Here is a 15,756-nt window from a genome sequence, read left to right as displayed (position 1 = left end):
TTTGGTCTGATTTCTATCTCTTGCCCTCAAGGCCACAAAGATGGGTGGCCATGAATCACACCACTGCCCTGGGGTTTCACTTCCCTGGGACTTTCTGTTGGTGGTGATGGATACAGATTTGCTCAGAGAAAAGGCACCAGATGGAACTGTAATTCTACCCCACTGCTCTTCTATGTCAGTCACTGGCTCTGTGTCCCACCAGCTCTGTGATCCAAGCCTCGGTTTTCCCATCTGTTCAAGGGGCATGACGGCCCCCATCATGCCTAGCTCATAGAGTAGAATAATGAACGTTAAAGGGCTCTGGGAGCTAATGCCTGAATGCCAGAGATCAACGGGGACTCGAAGGACAGCCAGACTGCTGCAAGGCTGCAGGGAAAGTGAGGCTCAGCTAGATCCCACAGGGCTGGACCGGCACTGCCTTGCCCTTCCCTGCGCTACCCGGAGGAAGAGGTGGGTACAGCTGGCAGGCTGGCAGTTGAGTTCAATATACCATGTTTCACCAGCCAATGGGCTGGGGCGATCAGAAGCAGGTCACACAGCCTGTTTCCTGTTTTCAAACGGGGAACTTAGAAAATGGCAGCCCCTCAGCTGGTCGCCGGAGCTGAGAACCAAGAGCTCAAAGGGGCCATGTGACACTCCTCCCGGACCCCTGGACACGCACAGCCCCGGAGACTGGAGGTCAGTATTTGATCCCAAGCTCGGCTGTCCTCTGCCCGCTGTGGCCTGAGTCCCCTTCTCCTGGGGCCCTGCCTGACACCTATTGGGGGCAGGGTGGGAGGGAGAAGAGTTAGTGACAGCCGCTGTGTCTGGAGCTCTCCTTAGCGCACTGAGGCAGAGGAAGGGACAGCTCCTGGACCCTCCATCACCTCCATTCGTTTTGAAATGCTAGGCGCTTGTACAACGCATCTTGGGCCTGGAGAATAAGTCACCACACCTGTGTTTCTCAAAAAACAGTGTCAGGGAACCCCTGCGTCAGCATAGCCTTAGGGAACTCATGGAAAATGCAGAATCCTGGCTTGTTCAATCGTACTTTCCTATGTTAGGAGCCAGGAAACCTGCTTTTGAACAAGCCCCTGGGATCCTACCCCCACCCCACCAGGGGATTCTTACGCACACTCAGGTTGGGAGCCCCTGGCTTTGGCAAGGCTTCTCAGGTGAGCGTCCAGTTGTTGGAGGGTACCCACCCTTTCCCCAAGAGAGGCAGCCACACGTCTAACCACCTGAGATCTCCTGTCTCCCAGAGTGGGCCAGGTGCTTTATTTCACCCCCTAGAGGCTCATCCCCCATGAAAAGTCCTCTGCAGGCCCTCAGAAAGATAGTGTGGCCTCTGTGTGCCCAGCAGAAGAAGGACTGGATTTGGCAGTCAGCTCTTGGAGAGGCGGGTGGTTAGGACACCTGGGGACAGGAGTTGGAGAATGACTGTCTATGCACACAGGGCTGGAAGGTAGAGGGGGCTGGGAAGCTGCTCTGTTCCGTGGGCCAACTACAGGCCCCCAGGCCAGCAGCGACAACACTTGTAGTATTTTGTTATAAAGTCAAGAAATCTTTGCTACAGAGGGTGAGGAGAGGGGAGGAAAGGGCCATGGAACCGTCTATGTGGGTATCCCCAGAGAGCTTTTAGAGTGACAGGATTGCTTTCCCATTTCACAGATGAGGAAACTGAGGCCTGGAGAGGGATGGGAAGCTACCCAAGACCCCATGGATACACCAGTGCACAACTCTTTCCTTCCCCCTCCTCTTTAAATGGGTGACTCCCAATGAAACCTGTAAGAGACAACCATAAGAGCGCTGACTGTGGCTGCTGAATTTGATTTTATTCTAAGGCCTGGTTTCATAATCAGCTTTCTCAGTCTTTACCGGAGTGTCAAGCCAAGGCATCATTTCTAGGGTCTTACAGGGTCTCTGGGCCAGTAGTGCCCTGCTTCTGACCTGGAGCCAGCTGCCTGGTCATGAAAGCAGATCTGCAAAGGCTGGGGCCCCTGAGGCCAAGGCCACTCGCCATCCCCCATTTTACAGAAGTGCTGAACATAGGAGTGCCCTGGGCCCCCAATAATCCCAGCCACCAAGAATCACGTAGACCACCTGCTGTCTCACTTAGGCACCTATCAGAATGTAGGGAACCCACCCCTAGTCATCCGTCATCTTATCAGCAGGACGGGGCTTGTAGCCACATTTTTCAGGTGGGGAAACTGAAGCCTAGAGATATTAAAGCACTTGCTTAAGGACACACGGTTGGTCAGGATGGAAGGCGATGTCTCCCGACTCCCTGACAGGGACAAGAGACAAGCGAGAGGTACCCGTGACGGCATGCTCAAGAATGTGCAGCCCTGGGCCAGCCAGGCCCCTGCTCTGTGCCTCTGTTTTCCCATCTGTAAAAGGTGAGGTTGGATCGAGGGTCCCTGAGGGCCACCCACTGGACGCCTGTGTAGAGCCATATGGAGAAGGCCCCAGGGTTCCTTTCACCCAACACAGCAAGCACTTCCCCCTGAAGTGCAGGCTCTGGGCTCCAGCTGACCTCCCCTCTCCCAGGCCAGGGGCTCTCACTCCTGGAGCAAGGGACAGGCACTGGCTGTGCTCAGGGACATGCATGACTCCTGCCCCCATCTGTGCTCAGGGGGTGCCAGGGAGGCATTGGTTTTATCTTTCTCTAGGCCGTAGTCAGCCCAGGGGTTCAGACCAAGAGCCCAGAATCCAACAGACCAGAGTTCAAGTCCCAGCTCTACCTCTATGTTCCACTGGCAGCTTCCTCAGGTCATTTGCACCTTCCTTGTCTTGAATTTCCATGCCTAACCTGTATACCAGCTACTCCCTCCAGCCGAGCTAATGTTTTAATTGTCCCTTTTTCTAAGTTGTCTCAAACATTTGTAATTCTATTCCAATCCACCTTAATTTAGTCATTTATTTCACAAATATTTCTGGAAACATCTAACACTTGCCAGACACTAAGAGCGGGGGCACTACACAGTCCCTGGGATGGACAGGGCCCTGAGCTGAGGCTTCAGAGTCTGCCTGACTGAATCCTCACCCCAGCCTTGTGAACGTGGGTTCTGTTATTATCCCCAATTTGTAGGAAACAGAAGCACAGAAAAGTTGAGTCACTTGCCAGCTACCAGATCATCCCATCCACTTATCCGGGTCACAGACAGACTTATTATGTAACCGGATCCCAGCTGCCTGTTCTCCCTCCCTGAGTAAGGTGGAGAGAATTCTGAAGTCAGCCCAGCCTGGGTCTGTATCCTGCCCACCACTCACCAGCTCTTCATCTTTGCCAACTCTAAGTCTCAGTTCCCTTATCATAAAAGAGAGATGCAAACAGTCCTGAGTACAGACAGTGTTCAGGTTAGTGCAAGAGTGTGTGTTGGGTGTGAAGTGCACAGCCAACATGTCACAAGCACTGGAGACAAATTCAGCTTTGCTTGTTGTGCACACTCACCAGCTGCGTGACTTTAGACCTTAGTTTTCTCATCTGTTATGTGGTGGTAATGATAGACTTCTGTGAGCATTAAACTAGATTAGGGGCTATGAAGAACCTAGGTGGGTATGAAGTGGGTATAATAAGCTATCAGTTAATTTTGCTGATAGATGGATAATTGATTGATTGATCGATAGAAGATTCATACCAGTATCTACCTGCTCTGAACACTGACCTTTCTTCTTTTCTTTTTGAGATGGTCTTGTTCTGTCACCCAGACTGGAGTGCAGTGGCGTCATCATAGCTCACTGCAGTCTCAGTCTCTTGGGTTTAAGGGATCCTCCTGTCTCAGCCTCCCAAGTAGCTGGGACCACAGGCGTGCATCCTGGATAATTTTTTTTTTATTTTTTCTAGAGATGGGGTCTCACTACATTGCCCAGGCTGGTCTCAAATTCCTGGGCTCAAGTGATCCTCCTAACCCAGCCTCCCAAAGTGCTAGGATTACAGGCATGAGCAGCCATGTTCAGCTTGAACACTGAGACTTTATTCGCATGTGTAACATAAAACTGAGTATCTAAACAAGCCAGCATCTTTCTTTCAAGTAATCACTAAAGCCAATACTTTTACTTGAAATCATCTCGTTTAAAACTCTGAGCAATACGTAAGGATCACCTCAATAACACATGGATCATCACAATAGGTAAAGGGTCTTCTCTGCCTTGGAGTAACCTGTCCAGCAAAGGGGCAGACCCAGGTTTGGGTTCTGGCAGCTGGGAGAGTGGGGAAGGTTGAGCCGTGGAGCCACTGTCATTCCCTCTGCCTGCCAGTAGGGGGCATGACACAGCTCCTAGGCACCCCAGGAGCCACCGGGAACCCCAACTGGAGTGGGTCCTCACTGTTCTCTTGTTCCTCTGGCAGCCTTGGAGCATGGCAAGTCCAGAGCACCCTGGGAGCCCTGGCTGCACAGGACCCATAACCCACTGCACGGCAAGGACCCAGCAGGAAGCACCAGCCACTGGCCCCGACCTCCTGCGCCCAGGACCTGACGGGCACTTAGGTGGGCTTGAGGCTTGAGACTCAGTCTGGGGGAGAGGTCTCAAGACATTCAAAGTACAAATGTGGGTCACTTTGGCGGATACAGCAAGAGGCCCGGGCAGCTCTTGTAACTTGGGTTATCCCAAAGCAGACACTGAGACACAGATCTGGTGCAAGCTGTTTATCCGGGAGACGGTCCTAGGAGTCATGGCAGGGAAGTGGGAATGGAAGGAAAGGGCAAGAGGCCAGGGCAGGACATCAGTGAACAGATAGGCACGGTAGGTGGCTGAGGCTCAACCCCAGCGGGGGTCTTCTGGGAGACCCTGGAACTTATCTCTGGGTTGTCCTATCCTAGGGGTGAGAAAGCCGGGCTGTTGTCTACCAGTCCTGCCCTGCATAGGAGAAGGGACGCTCCTGGGCCTGCTGCTATGGCCCTATAAAGCCCTTAGGGAAGCCAGTGGCATGTTCTGGAAAAGTGGGTGCCAAGAGGGCATGGTCCAGCCTGGGGCATGGACAGCATCTGCCGTAGTGCCATCTCCTGGAACAAATATTTTCTTACAATCCTTCGAGATGCCCCTATTCAATACCTGCTCTGTTCCTGGCCCTATGCAGGGCACTGGGGAAACAGAAACAGGAACAAATCAAACACTGCACTAGTCCTGAGGTTTGGTAGAGAAACAGATTAGTGAAAAATAGTTAGACGTGCCACGGAAAATAAATAAATAAAATTAAAAACCTATAGGAACAAGGTGGGAAGCTCTTACTCTAATGCCAAGGGGCATTTGCAGTGATGTGGGGGCTGGGTCTTGAAGGGTAGACTGGAAAAGAGCTGGGACCCATGCCCTTTGCAATAAAATGCACAATTATTTGTGCTTCTTAAGAAGCTCAGAGTGGCGCAGGGCTCAAGTGGGGTTTAAGAAACACTGTGTTCGTTTTCCAGGCATGGAAATAGAGGTTTGGATGCAAGGCAGAGCAGTGCATGTCCGAGAAGAGCCCGGCATGTGGGCAGTTAGATGAGAAGGTTAGGAAGGGCCAGCTCGCTGAGGCTGGAACATAACATCCTCATCGCTGCCTCCCCTGCCCACTGATGTGTGTTCAAGGAGTCCTGGCGAGAGTCACAAAGTCAGGGCTGCAGGGAGCACAGAAACACACAAGCCACCGTCTCTGCTTGTCCAGAGCAGGGATTTCACCATGGCCAATCTGCAGACCATAAGTGAATGATGCAAGGTGCTCGCACCGCATTCCACAGCTGAGAAACCACTTGGGGGTGATGGGCTATTTGAGATTGTCAGTGGTAGGGTGGATTCTGCCAGGCTGGGCACAGAGGTCTGTCTGACGCCCCGATTGGGCCTATAAACAGCGGGGTGGGAGAGAGGGATATTCAATACTCTTTAGGAGTTCTGATATGCCATCTCAGATAGACCCAGCCATCTCCCCAAGCCCATGGCTTGAAAGTGCACTGACCGGGTGCAGATCCTTAAGGGTGTTGCCCTTCCAGACACACACAGCGGCCTGAGCTCCAACTCCAGCATGACCACGCGGGAGCTTCAGCAGTACTGGCAGAACGAGAAATGCCACTGGAAGCACGTCAAACTGCTCTTTGAGATAGCTTCAGCTCGCATTGAGGAGAGAAAAGTCTCTAAATTTGTGGTAAGCAGAGATCAGGAAATGGTGGAGCCTCTTTCACTCTGCTTCCTTCCTGGCCCTGAATAAGTCTGTAGAGCCTCAGGTTTCCCAACTATGAAATGGGTCAATACACTAACTCACAGCGTTCTTCTGGAGAAAATGGCCAAAGAGCAAGATTTCAGGCTCAGCACCTGCTAGGGTCTGTGAGGATTCGAACCATATAAGTCATATTTCTTGGTCCCAAGAAGGAAATAGCCCAGTTTAATCCCATCTTAACGGGTGTTGGTCACCTGTATCCTTTCTTCACCAATTTTGCCATATCCCTGTATCCGTTATAATTATTATTACTTATTTTTTTCTTTAAATTGGATCACTTTTTAAAAACACGAAGCACATTTATTTCAAAGAGAAATACCTTAAATGGAAAACCAATATCACATGGCACAAAGAAAAAGTAACATACTAGAAAAGTCAATACAAGGAAAGTCAATACAAGGAAAGCTATGTGCTGTTATTAAATTCTAGCTGGGTACTGTGGCTTCGGGAAAGCCCTGCACCTGGGAGCTGCTTTCTCTGTTAGAATGGAATTTTAGCTTGTGTTAAGGGATGTTAAAAACTGCCTAAGAGCCACACTTCATCCTTCTCCTTCACTTACCTGGGACCAGGATAAATAACAAAGCTACCACTGAATGCCAATGGCACGCCGGGCACAGCCCCATGTGGTTTCAGTGCATTAACTCATTTAATCCTCACTAGGTGAGGTAGGCACTATGCCTATCCTTGTTTTATGAATGAGAAAAGTGAGACTCGGAGAGGTTAAATTACTCATCTAAAACCACACAGCTAGACCATGGTGGGGCTATAATTATAACCCATGCAATCTGGCTCTGGAGTCAGATTGCATGGGTTATAATTGCCCTTAATATATAATTGCCCGTAATCAGGATTCTCTTGAAAAAGAATTGAAAAGGATTGATTTTCTTACCATATAACGGCATCACCAGTGTACCTAAATGATGTTATATTGTACCTAAAACTAATTCCCAAGTGTGAAACATTTGGAAAACACAGCATCTCAGTTCAGAAAACAGAGGCCCAGTTTTAGCAAGTAAAGCCAAGAGGGACCCCAGCAGCCTGCAGGGCAGGACCCTCTGCCCTTTCTCCTCCCAGATGTCCCCACCTTGCTGTGTTGTTGTTCCAGGGTTGACTCAGCTGATGCCAACAGCAATTTAAAACAGAATTGGGCCAGGCGCAGTGGCTCATGCCTGTAATCCCAGCACTTTGGGAGGCCCAGGTAGGAGGATCGCTTGAGCCCAGGAGTTCAAGACCAGCCTGGGCAAGACAGCCAAACCCCATCTTTTAAAAAAAATCAAAAAATCTGCCGGGTAGTGGGTATGCCTGTAGTCCCAGCTACTCAGGAGGCTGAGGTGGGTGGGTCACTTGAGCCCAGAAGTTCAAGGTTGCAGTGAGGTATGATCGCATCACTGTACTCCAGCCTGGGTAACAGTGCGAGACTCTGTCTCTAAAAATAAATAAATAAATAAATAAATTAATTAACAGAATTGCATATAAGGATCGCCCGTTTTCAGGGCATGCTTTACACCGGCCTGGTTAACTTTACTCTCGGGGTGCTCTGCCCACCGCAGCCCCCGCCGGGAGGTGGCCACAGCTCTCTCTGGTTGCGCCCTAGATGTACCAAATCATCGTCATCCAGACTGGGAGCTTTGACAACAACAAGGCCGTCCTGGAAAGGCGCTATTCCGACTTCGCGAAGCTCCAGAAAGCGCTGCTGAAGACGTTCAGGGAGGAGATCGAAGACGTGGAGTTCCCCAGGAAGCACCTGACAGGGAACTTCGCGGAGGAGATGATCTGTGAGCGTCGGCGCGCCCTGCAAGAGTACCTGGGCCTGCTCTACGCCATCCGCTGCGTGCGCCGCTCCCGGGAGTTCCTGGACTTCCTCACGCGGCCGGAACTGCGCGAGGCGTTCGGCTGCCTGCGGGCCGGCCAGTACCCGCGGGCTCTGGAGCTGCTGCTGCGCGTGTTGCCGCTGCAGGAGAAGCTCACTGCCCACTGCCCTGCGGCCGCCGTCCCGGCCCTGTGCGCCGTGCTGCTGTGTCACCGCGACCTCGACCGCCCCGCCGAGGCCTTCGCGGCCGGAGAGAGGGCCCTCCAGCGCCTGCAGGCCCGGGAGGGCCATCGCTACTACGCGCCTCTGCTGGACGCCATGGTCCGCCTGGCCTACGCGCTGGGCAAGGACTTCGTGTCTCTTCAGGAGAAGCTGGAGGCGAGCCAGCTCCGGAGGCCCACGCCCCGCGGCATCACCCTGAAGGAGCTCACCGTGCGAGAATACCTGCACTGAGCCGGCCTGGGACCCCACAGGGACGCTGGAGATTTGGGGTCACCATGGCTCACAGTGGGCTGTTTGGGGTTCTTCTTCTTTCTTTTTTTTTTTCTTTTCTTTTTTGTTATTTGAGACAGTCTTGCTCTGTCACCCAGGCTGAAGTGCAGTGGCTCAATTATGGCTCACTGCAGCCTCAAACTCCTGGGCACAAGCAATCCTCCCACCTCAGCCTCCCAAGTAGCTGGGATTACAGGTGCACACCACCACACCAGGCTAATTTTTAATTTTTTTGTAGAGGGTCTCTCTGTTGCCCAGGCTGATCTCAAACTTCTGACCTTAAATGATCTTCCTGCCTCAGGTTCCCAAAACACTGGGGTTACAAGTGTGAGCCACTGCCCCTGGCCTGGAGTTCATTTTTAATGGGAAAAGCCACTGGGGGCTCTAACTCGCTGGGTGACTTTGGACAAGCCCCTCCTGTGGTCCTCAGTTTCCCCATCTGTATCAGACAGAGGTGCTCCTGGGACCCCGTGGAAGTCTCAGGTTGTGTCCCACGTCCCCTTGATGCCAGGGCCACTTCATCTCCAAAACACAAAACCAACTGCCAAAACCGTCCAGAGCAGTGTCCACCCCACCAGTGTCTTCGTGGGAAGCTGGAGGAGAAGTTTACCTCGCACATTCTAGATGAAACTTAGTCCATTTCCTTGAAGACAGTTCTCTCCAGCTGCTCCAAGGCTTTTCTGTCTGTTCCTTCCACCTTGGAATTGCTTTAAAATATTTCCATCCATTATCCTAATGCTATCTTAGTATTCTAGCCCTTCCCCCTTACCACGTAGACCTGAGGAAGCAAAACAAAAGCTCACCTATTGCCCTCAAGAACAGCCTCTACACACACACACACACACACACACACACACACACACACACAGTGGGAGTTGTATGCCATCCTTTTGAAGGGTGGGAGGACCCTGGGCCAGAAAGCAATAATGGCATAAGATTCTGTGATACAAGGCATTTTTGGCAAGGGAAGTTGCCAACAATTTTTCTGGCTGGGATGGCATAGCACATTGTCTAGGGGTGGATTTTCATTCATAAGGCAGCTGTTCCCTGAATGGCTTCCCTGGGTTGTGTAGAAACAGCCCTGGGAGGAGGTGATACAACATACTTAATGGGGCCTCTGGGTAGAAAACAGACTGAATCCTCAACACTGCCCCTTTTGAGGATCTGTGATCCTGGAACCTCTCTGATGGACTGGGATGCCCTTGACTGAGGTCTGCTGTCTGGAAAGGACACCACAGACCCAGAATGAAGGGGAATCTGGACCAATGACCTAGATTCAACACAGGGCTTGGAGCTGGTGGTACAGGCTGGTTTTGGCCCAATGTGTGTTGGAGGCTGGAAGTCCCTGAAGACCTAAACTGCCTGGATGAGCTTATTAGGGTGAATTAATGAGTCTGTAATTTGGGAACCTTAATGTGAGGCACCACTTAAGGAGAGGAACTTGGCCCAGCAAGTGATCACTCGAAGTGGACAACCATGCACTAGACTGCATCAGAATCTGTTCAACAGCGACACCTTGTGGTAACAACTGTAGATGCCCCATCAGGCTGGATGGGAAACTAAAACAGACTGTCTCGTCTTTGGACAGATACCCCTCAAATCTCCCAATCTACTCCAGGGAAAAGACACTTCAAGTGAGAGATATTGGACTTCTTGAAAATCTAGGCCTATGGAACATTAAAGTGTTAAATGGAAAAATTAAAGAGCTATGAGTCTATTTGTAATGATGAAACAGATGATATTGATTTTGGCAGTTATTTCTTCAAATCTAAAATGCTATCAACTCTAAGATGCACCAAATGTTTACTAAGACAGAAAAAATACCCAACATGGACAGTTTAATGTGGTATTCCAGCAAGAAAACTGGAAAACCGAAGAGTTAGACCCCCGATGTGAGAGTTAACACCAAATAAACCTGTTGTACAGGAGGGGACATTAAGGAAATTTGCACAAATTAAACTTGGCACTGGGTGGAGTACAGGGAACTTCCTCTGAGAATTTGAACTGCAAGCGGGCACTCACCCATGTTTTAGGGCTGAATACACACAGCGTGGTCCAAAATCCCTCAAGCAGAGAAATCATGTTAAAGTGGTCTCAGATGGAGGTGTTCCAGGTGCCTCAAGACCTGGAGATCTTTAGGTCTTCCCTGGGGCTGAAGGATGTCAGCATCAAGCAAGGCCTATAAGAAGTGTAGGATCCTGTTGAGTTCAGAGGTGCTGAAATGCGAAAAAAAAAGTGCATCTCAAAATCACAGATAGATGATATGTGTGGGGTGTGTGTGTGTGTGGTGTGCACAGAGAGAGAAAATACTTATATGGGAGTAAAGGAGCCTATAGAATCACATGGGGGTTCCCCATCAGTACCTCTGAAGAGGGGTTGGCTTCCCACACAGTGCACAGGAAATGGATTTATTCAGGCTTCCCAAAAAGGGACTGGCCACATGGGGCAGCTTCAGGACCACCACCTTGCCTCTTCCCGATGACACTCTATGCTCCCCCTCCTCGTGCTTCTGGCAGCCTTGCCTGAGCGTCCATGGGAGTTTTTTCTGGCCATGGACATTGCATCTTCATCCGCTACAAGTTGTCTGATGGCCTGGAATGGCCTGCCACAGCCAGCTCCTCCTGGCATCTCCCATATGCTGCAGCAGTTAGAGCCCACTCATTCCTTGGGTTCCTGGAACAAGTCCGTGAATTCCTCAGGCCCCCACCTCCCACAAGCTTTCCGAGGGGCCCACTGCAGCCCCACTGGGGTACCCCACCTCCCTGTTTGCCTGGGCCCTCTCCCACGCCACCTGTATTAGTCTTTGTTTCTAGGGTACTTTAGAGTGGTGGCAGCTGGGACTGATCATTCTTCTCCTGACCCCTCAAAAGCTGGGTCCACAGGAAAGGTGAGGAGTACCTGACCTCCAGGATGGAGCCTTGTTAGGAACACAGAATTTCAGACCCCACCATAGACCTGCTGAATCTGAGTCTGCACTTTAACAAGAGCATCCCCCACTGCCGCAGGTGACTCTTACCTGCATACCTCAAAGGTTGAGAAGCCCAGTGTTCAACTGACCTGAAGGCACCTCGATGAAAATCGTCCATGGAACTGGGCCGTCTGTGGTCCTGGGTTCATCCCCATCCTTGTCTTCTCTCCACCCTGGCCCTCTACCATACAGGTGCCCCATCCTAGAGGACTGCAGATGGGATCATCATGCCAGCCTCACAACCATACCTGCAAAACCACTGTGGGCATTTGGCCTGGAGCTTAAAGGGGTTCATTCCAGTGAAGCCCTGCTGCAGCAGCCACTCCCCGCTACTGGCTGTGACGGAGTCCTGGGGTCTCCACTTTGAGCTGGGATTAGGCATCCTCATGAGACCCTGTCCCCTGGGATGCTGGCAGGTCCCTGCCACGCCCACGATTGAAAACAAGCTCTGCAAGCAGCTCCCTGTGCGGTAAAAGTCAGGGCTCCCCAGGCCTACTGTGTGACCAGGCACTGCCGGGCCATTGATAGCACCATCACTCCAGCTCTGCTCAGGACATGTTCCTATCCCATTTTTCAGTTGAGGAAAATGGGATCATTTGTAACATTGTAACCTGAGGGGGTTAAGTGACTTGCCCAGGGTTACACAGCTAATAACTGAAGCAGGAAATTAAGCCCAGGCTTTAATTTGACCCAAGCCCTAATTTCCTTGCTGAGCCCCACATTAAAGGATGTGGAGGAGAGGGGAAGGGATATGTCCCTGGTCCCCTCACCGAAATGGATCCTTGATATGGTTTGGATGTATGGTTGCCACCTCCAAATCTCATGCTGAATGTGACTCCCAGTGTTGAAGGTGTGGCCTGGTGGGACATGTTTGGGTCATGGGGGCAGGTCCCTCATGGATGGCTTGGTGCCCTCCCGGTGGTAATGAATGAGTTCTCGCTCTGTTAGTTTACGTGAGAGCCGGTTGTTTAGAAGAGCCTGACATGGCTCTTGCTCCCTCTCTTGCTATGTAAGTCACGAGCTCCCCCTTCCCCTTCCACCATGAGTGGAAGCTTCCTGAAGCTTCACCAGAAGCAATGCCGGTGCCATGCTTCTTGTACAACCTGCACAACTGTGAGCTAAATAACCCTCTTTTCTTTATAAGCTACCCAACCTCAGGTATTCCTTTATAGCAATGCAAAATGGACTGACATGCCTTTAAAGGTCATTTCACTCATCTCCGTTCACAGATGGGGAAATAAGGCCTGGAGAGGTGACTCACCCAGGGTCACATGGCAAGATAGGGACAGCACCAGGACCAGACCCGAGATGTCCACGTCAAAGTGATATGCTCTGAGAGGCAGCACACACAGAATAACCCTGCATTCAAATTCCAGGAAGCCCTTAGGGGTCACCCAGCTGGGCCTAGGGGTGCAGGGTCAGTGCTGAGGCCTGGGCAGGGCTGCTAGCCTCTCTGAGCTTCCTGGCTCCAGGCTGGGAGGCACAGTTCAGGATGGACTGTGACCCCTCGGCCTAGCATGCCCTTAGCTCTGCTGTCTAGTGGCTGTCCCCATAGCTGGAACTCTGTTTTGGAGCAGCAAAACCAGTTCCACCTGCTGGTAGGAGTACGTTGGCTCCCAACACATCCCCAGCAGGCCTCTCTTGTGCTCAAAAGCCAAGCTGTGCCCAGCCACGTCTCCAAATGCTTCCTGGTCCCCGTGCAGCAACTGCATTTAGCTGCCTTCTCAGAACTTCCTGCGTGCTCACACAGCCCTTCCCTCTGGGGCCCAACAATGCCACAGCCTGTTCTATCAATCACCAGCTGTTTTCCTTTGAGCAGTCTCCTTTTACTTATGCACATTTACTTGAAAAAGAAACTTCCTATTACTATCCTAAATGGAAACTCAGAATCACTTGCTATAATTAGAAAGTAACTATAAAAATAAACACAATGAAACCGATCACTGTTATTACACCCTAACCCGCTTTTACCTGAGATAGGCCCTGAGCCTGAGGCCGCTCATAGACTTTTGTTAAAAGAGAGAGAGACAGAGACAGAGAAATAAGCATTAGAGACCTGCAATCACCAAGCTGAGACTTCTCTTTGATTTACACAGAAGGACTGGAAAATGTCCTGCGAAAGGAGGTAAGTTTCTCACCACGTAGCGCTGATCATCCCGTGTTGCCTGTGCGTTGCTGCAGACCATCTGGGGTCTTGCCCAAGCACCCTGGCGACTTTGCTCCCTGGTTTCCTGGTCCCCAAGTCGTGTGTTCAGCCCTGTGTGCTCTCCAGCTCCTAAGTCGTGGGCCTGGTTTCAGCTTTGATTGCCCACTCTTGGCTTTCAACCCATAGGCTCCGGCTCCTGACGCCACACCCTGATATCAAGACCCTCAGATGGAGCGAGTGTTCTGGGCTGGTCGAAGCCTGAAGCCGCAGTATGTCCTTGAGTGGATCCCCCACTCATCTAGCTGTTGCCCCCATGGTAAGAGCAAGAAAATGCCCTCCCCTCCAAAAGTCCCCACACCAAGCCTCCATCCATCAGCTCCCAGGTTCGGCCCCCTCACTAGCTCCAGGCTGGGAGGCACAGTTCAGGGCAGACTGTGGCCCCTTAGCATAGCATGGCCTTAGCTCTGCTCTCTAGTGGCTGTCCCCATAGCTAGAACTCTGTTTTGGAGCAGCAAAACCAGTTCTACCTGCTGGTAGGGCTAAGTTGACTCCCAACATGTCCCCAGCGTGTTGGTGTTGGGAGCCTTGGTCTAGCTGCTCGTTTTCTCAGTAACCAAAGATCCCTGGCACTCCTACTATGTCTCAGGCCTTATCTAGAGCTAGGGATACAGCAGTGACCAGGACAGAACTGGTCCCTGCCTCATGGAAGTGAAGTGTCAGGAGGCCACTCCCAAAACAAATGGAAGCTGGGACAGAATGATGTCCTCAGCCAGGTGGTCAGAGAAGGCTTCTCAGAGGAGGCGCTGTTCAAAGAATTGCAGAGCATACAAAGGAGCTGGCCCTGGGAGCACAGAGAGGGGAGCATTTTAGGCAAAGGGGTAGCAGGAGCACAGCCCTGAGGCAGGAAACTACCCGCCCCCCCACCCACCCTCAGGATCCTCAGTTCTGGTTTGCACCCAGAAAGGGGGCAGGTCCAGGACACACCCAGCCTGATGTGTCACACTGGCTGTGCCAGCTGAGAGAGTGGGCTCCAGGTGCCACTAACAGAGAAGCCTTGCAAGGCAGGTCCATGCACTGCCCACCTCCAGTTACCACTCATTGCAAAGGAAATGAGCCGGGAGCCTGTGTGTAGGCTGTGCAGACCCTTTTGGTTACAAGCCACAAAAACCCAGGTTAATCTGATGAGGAAGGAATTGATTATCTGTAAAGTCCAGGAGCAGGCTAGCTTCACACCAAGCAGGATCCAAAGACCCACACTTTGTCATCTCATGTCTCTCTCTCTCTCTCTCCCACTTTCGCTTTCTCTGTCTCTTCTTAGTTCTGCTTTCCTCCACTGTGCCTTCGCTCTCAGAGAGAGCTCTCCCCTGGCAGTGACAAGATGGCTGCAGCAGCTCCAGCAAACTCAGAGGACTCCCCCATCCAGGGTCCTTATCAGCTCCTCATCTGTCGGATGTGCAGTAAACACTCACATGTCCTTTCCTGAGGAGCCCAGTGGCTGGGGTGGGGGCTGAGGGGCAGCCCCTATACCCTCACAGTGCAGCAACCTTGGTTAGCTCACCCATCAGGGCAGACTTGGGCGGAAATCATGTCTTGGCATATTGTTTTGTAATCTACTTTTTAAATTGTCCCTATATATTATGAGCATTTCCCTATAATATACAATATTCTTCCACATTATGTTTAATGGTTTTGTTGTATTCTAATGCATATTCTATAGTTATTTTATCCACCCCACAATGTCGCAAAATGTCCTTATTTGGGGCAACACTGCTGCAAACACTTTGACCCATATGTCCTTTTTGTGTGCACTCTTATGGCAACTCCTAACGGTGGCATTTCTGAATCACAGAAACTTTTTTGACTTTTACATATTTTATTTTTTTAGTTGACAAAAATTGTATTTATGAATCATAAACAATGATTTTGCTATTACTTAATTTTTCTCTCTTCAGAAAGGCTGTATTCACTCCTCCACCAGCTAAGTGTGAGAGAGACCCTTGAACTTTGCATAACAGTGGCTGTGGGCGTTTTATTTTATTTTATTTTTTTATTTTTTTTTTTATTATACTTTAGGTTTTAGGGTACATGTGCACAATGTGCAGGTTTGTTACATATGTATCCATGTGCCATGTTGATTTCCTGCACCCATTAGCTCGTCATTTAGCATTAGG

General features: G+C 50.9%; 1 protein-coding gene across 3 annotated transcripts; it reads left to right on the top strand.

Annotated features, from left to right (window-relative positions):
* Positions 1 to 555: 555 nt before the first annotated feature.
* SNX20 (sorting nexin 20) lies at positions 556 to 15,516 on the top strand. Of its 3 annotated transcripts, none has more exons than XM_032157321.2 (4): positions 556 to 678; positions 4,331 to 4,469; positions 5,946 to 6,097; positions 13,772 to 15,516. In XM_032157321.2, the coding sequence occupies exons 2-4, from the start codon at positions 4,340 to 4,342 to the stop codon at positions 13,796 to 13,798; spliced, it is 309 nt and encodes a 102-aa protein (XP_032013212.1). In that variant the 5' UTR covers positions 556 to 678; positions 4,331 to 4,339; the 3' UTR covers positions 13,799 to 15,516. The 3 variants fall into 3 exon arrangements, with proteins under 3 accessions (XP_032013212.1, XP_032013210.1, XP_032013211.1); XM_032157319.2 differs by lacking the exon at positions 13,772 to 15,516 and adding an exon at positions 7,764 to 10,536; XM_032157320.2 differs by lacking the exons at positions 556 to 678; positions 13,772 to 15,516 and adding an exon at positions 7,764 to 10,536 and having other exon boundaries at positions 3,840 to 4,469.
* The last annotated feature ends 240 nt before the right edge of the window (positions 15,517 to 15,756 follow it).

The sequence above is a fragment of the Hylobates moloch genome, unplaced genomic scaffold, assembly GCF_009828535.3.
Source record: "Hylobates moloch isolate HMO894 unplaced genomic scaffold, HMol_V3 SCAFFOLD_6, whole genome shotgun sequence".
Lineage (NCBI taxonomy): Eukaryota > Metazoa > Chordata > Mammalia > Primates > Hylobatidae > Hylobates > Hylobates moloch.
Note: the sequence above shows the minus strand (reverse complement) of the source record. Positions and strands in the feature narration are given on the sequence as shown.

Coding starts and splice junctions, on each gene's coding strand:
- SNX20 (XM_032157319.2), top strand. CDS start 4,340: ATGGCAAGTCCAGAGCACCCTGGGAGCCCTGGCTGCACAGGACCCATA. Junction 4,470..5,945: donor AGGACCTGACGGGCACTTAG/GTGGGCTTGAGG, acceptor TTGCCCTTCCAG/ACACACACAGCGGCCTGAGC. Junction 6,098..7,763: donor GAAAAGTCTCTAAATTTGTG/GTAAGCAGAGAT, acceptor GTTGCGCCCTAG/ATGTACCAAATCATCGTCAT.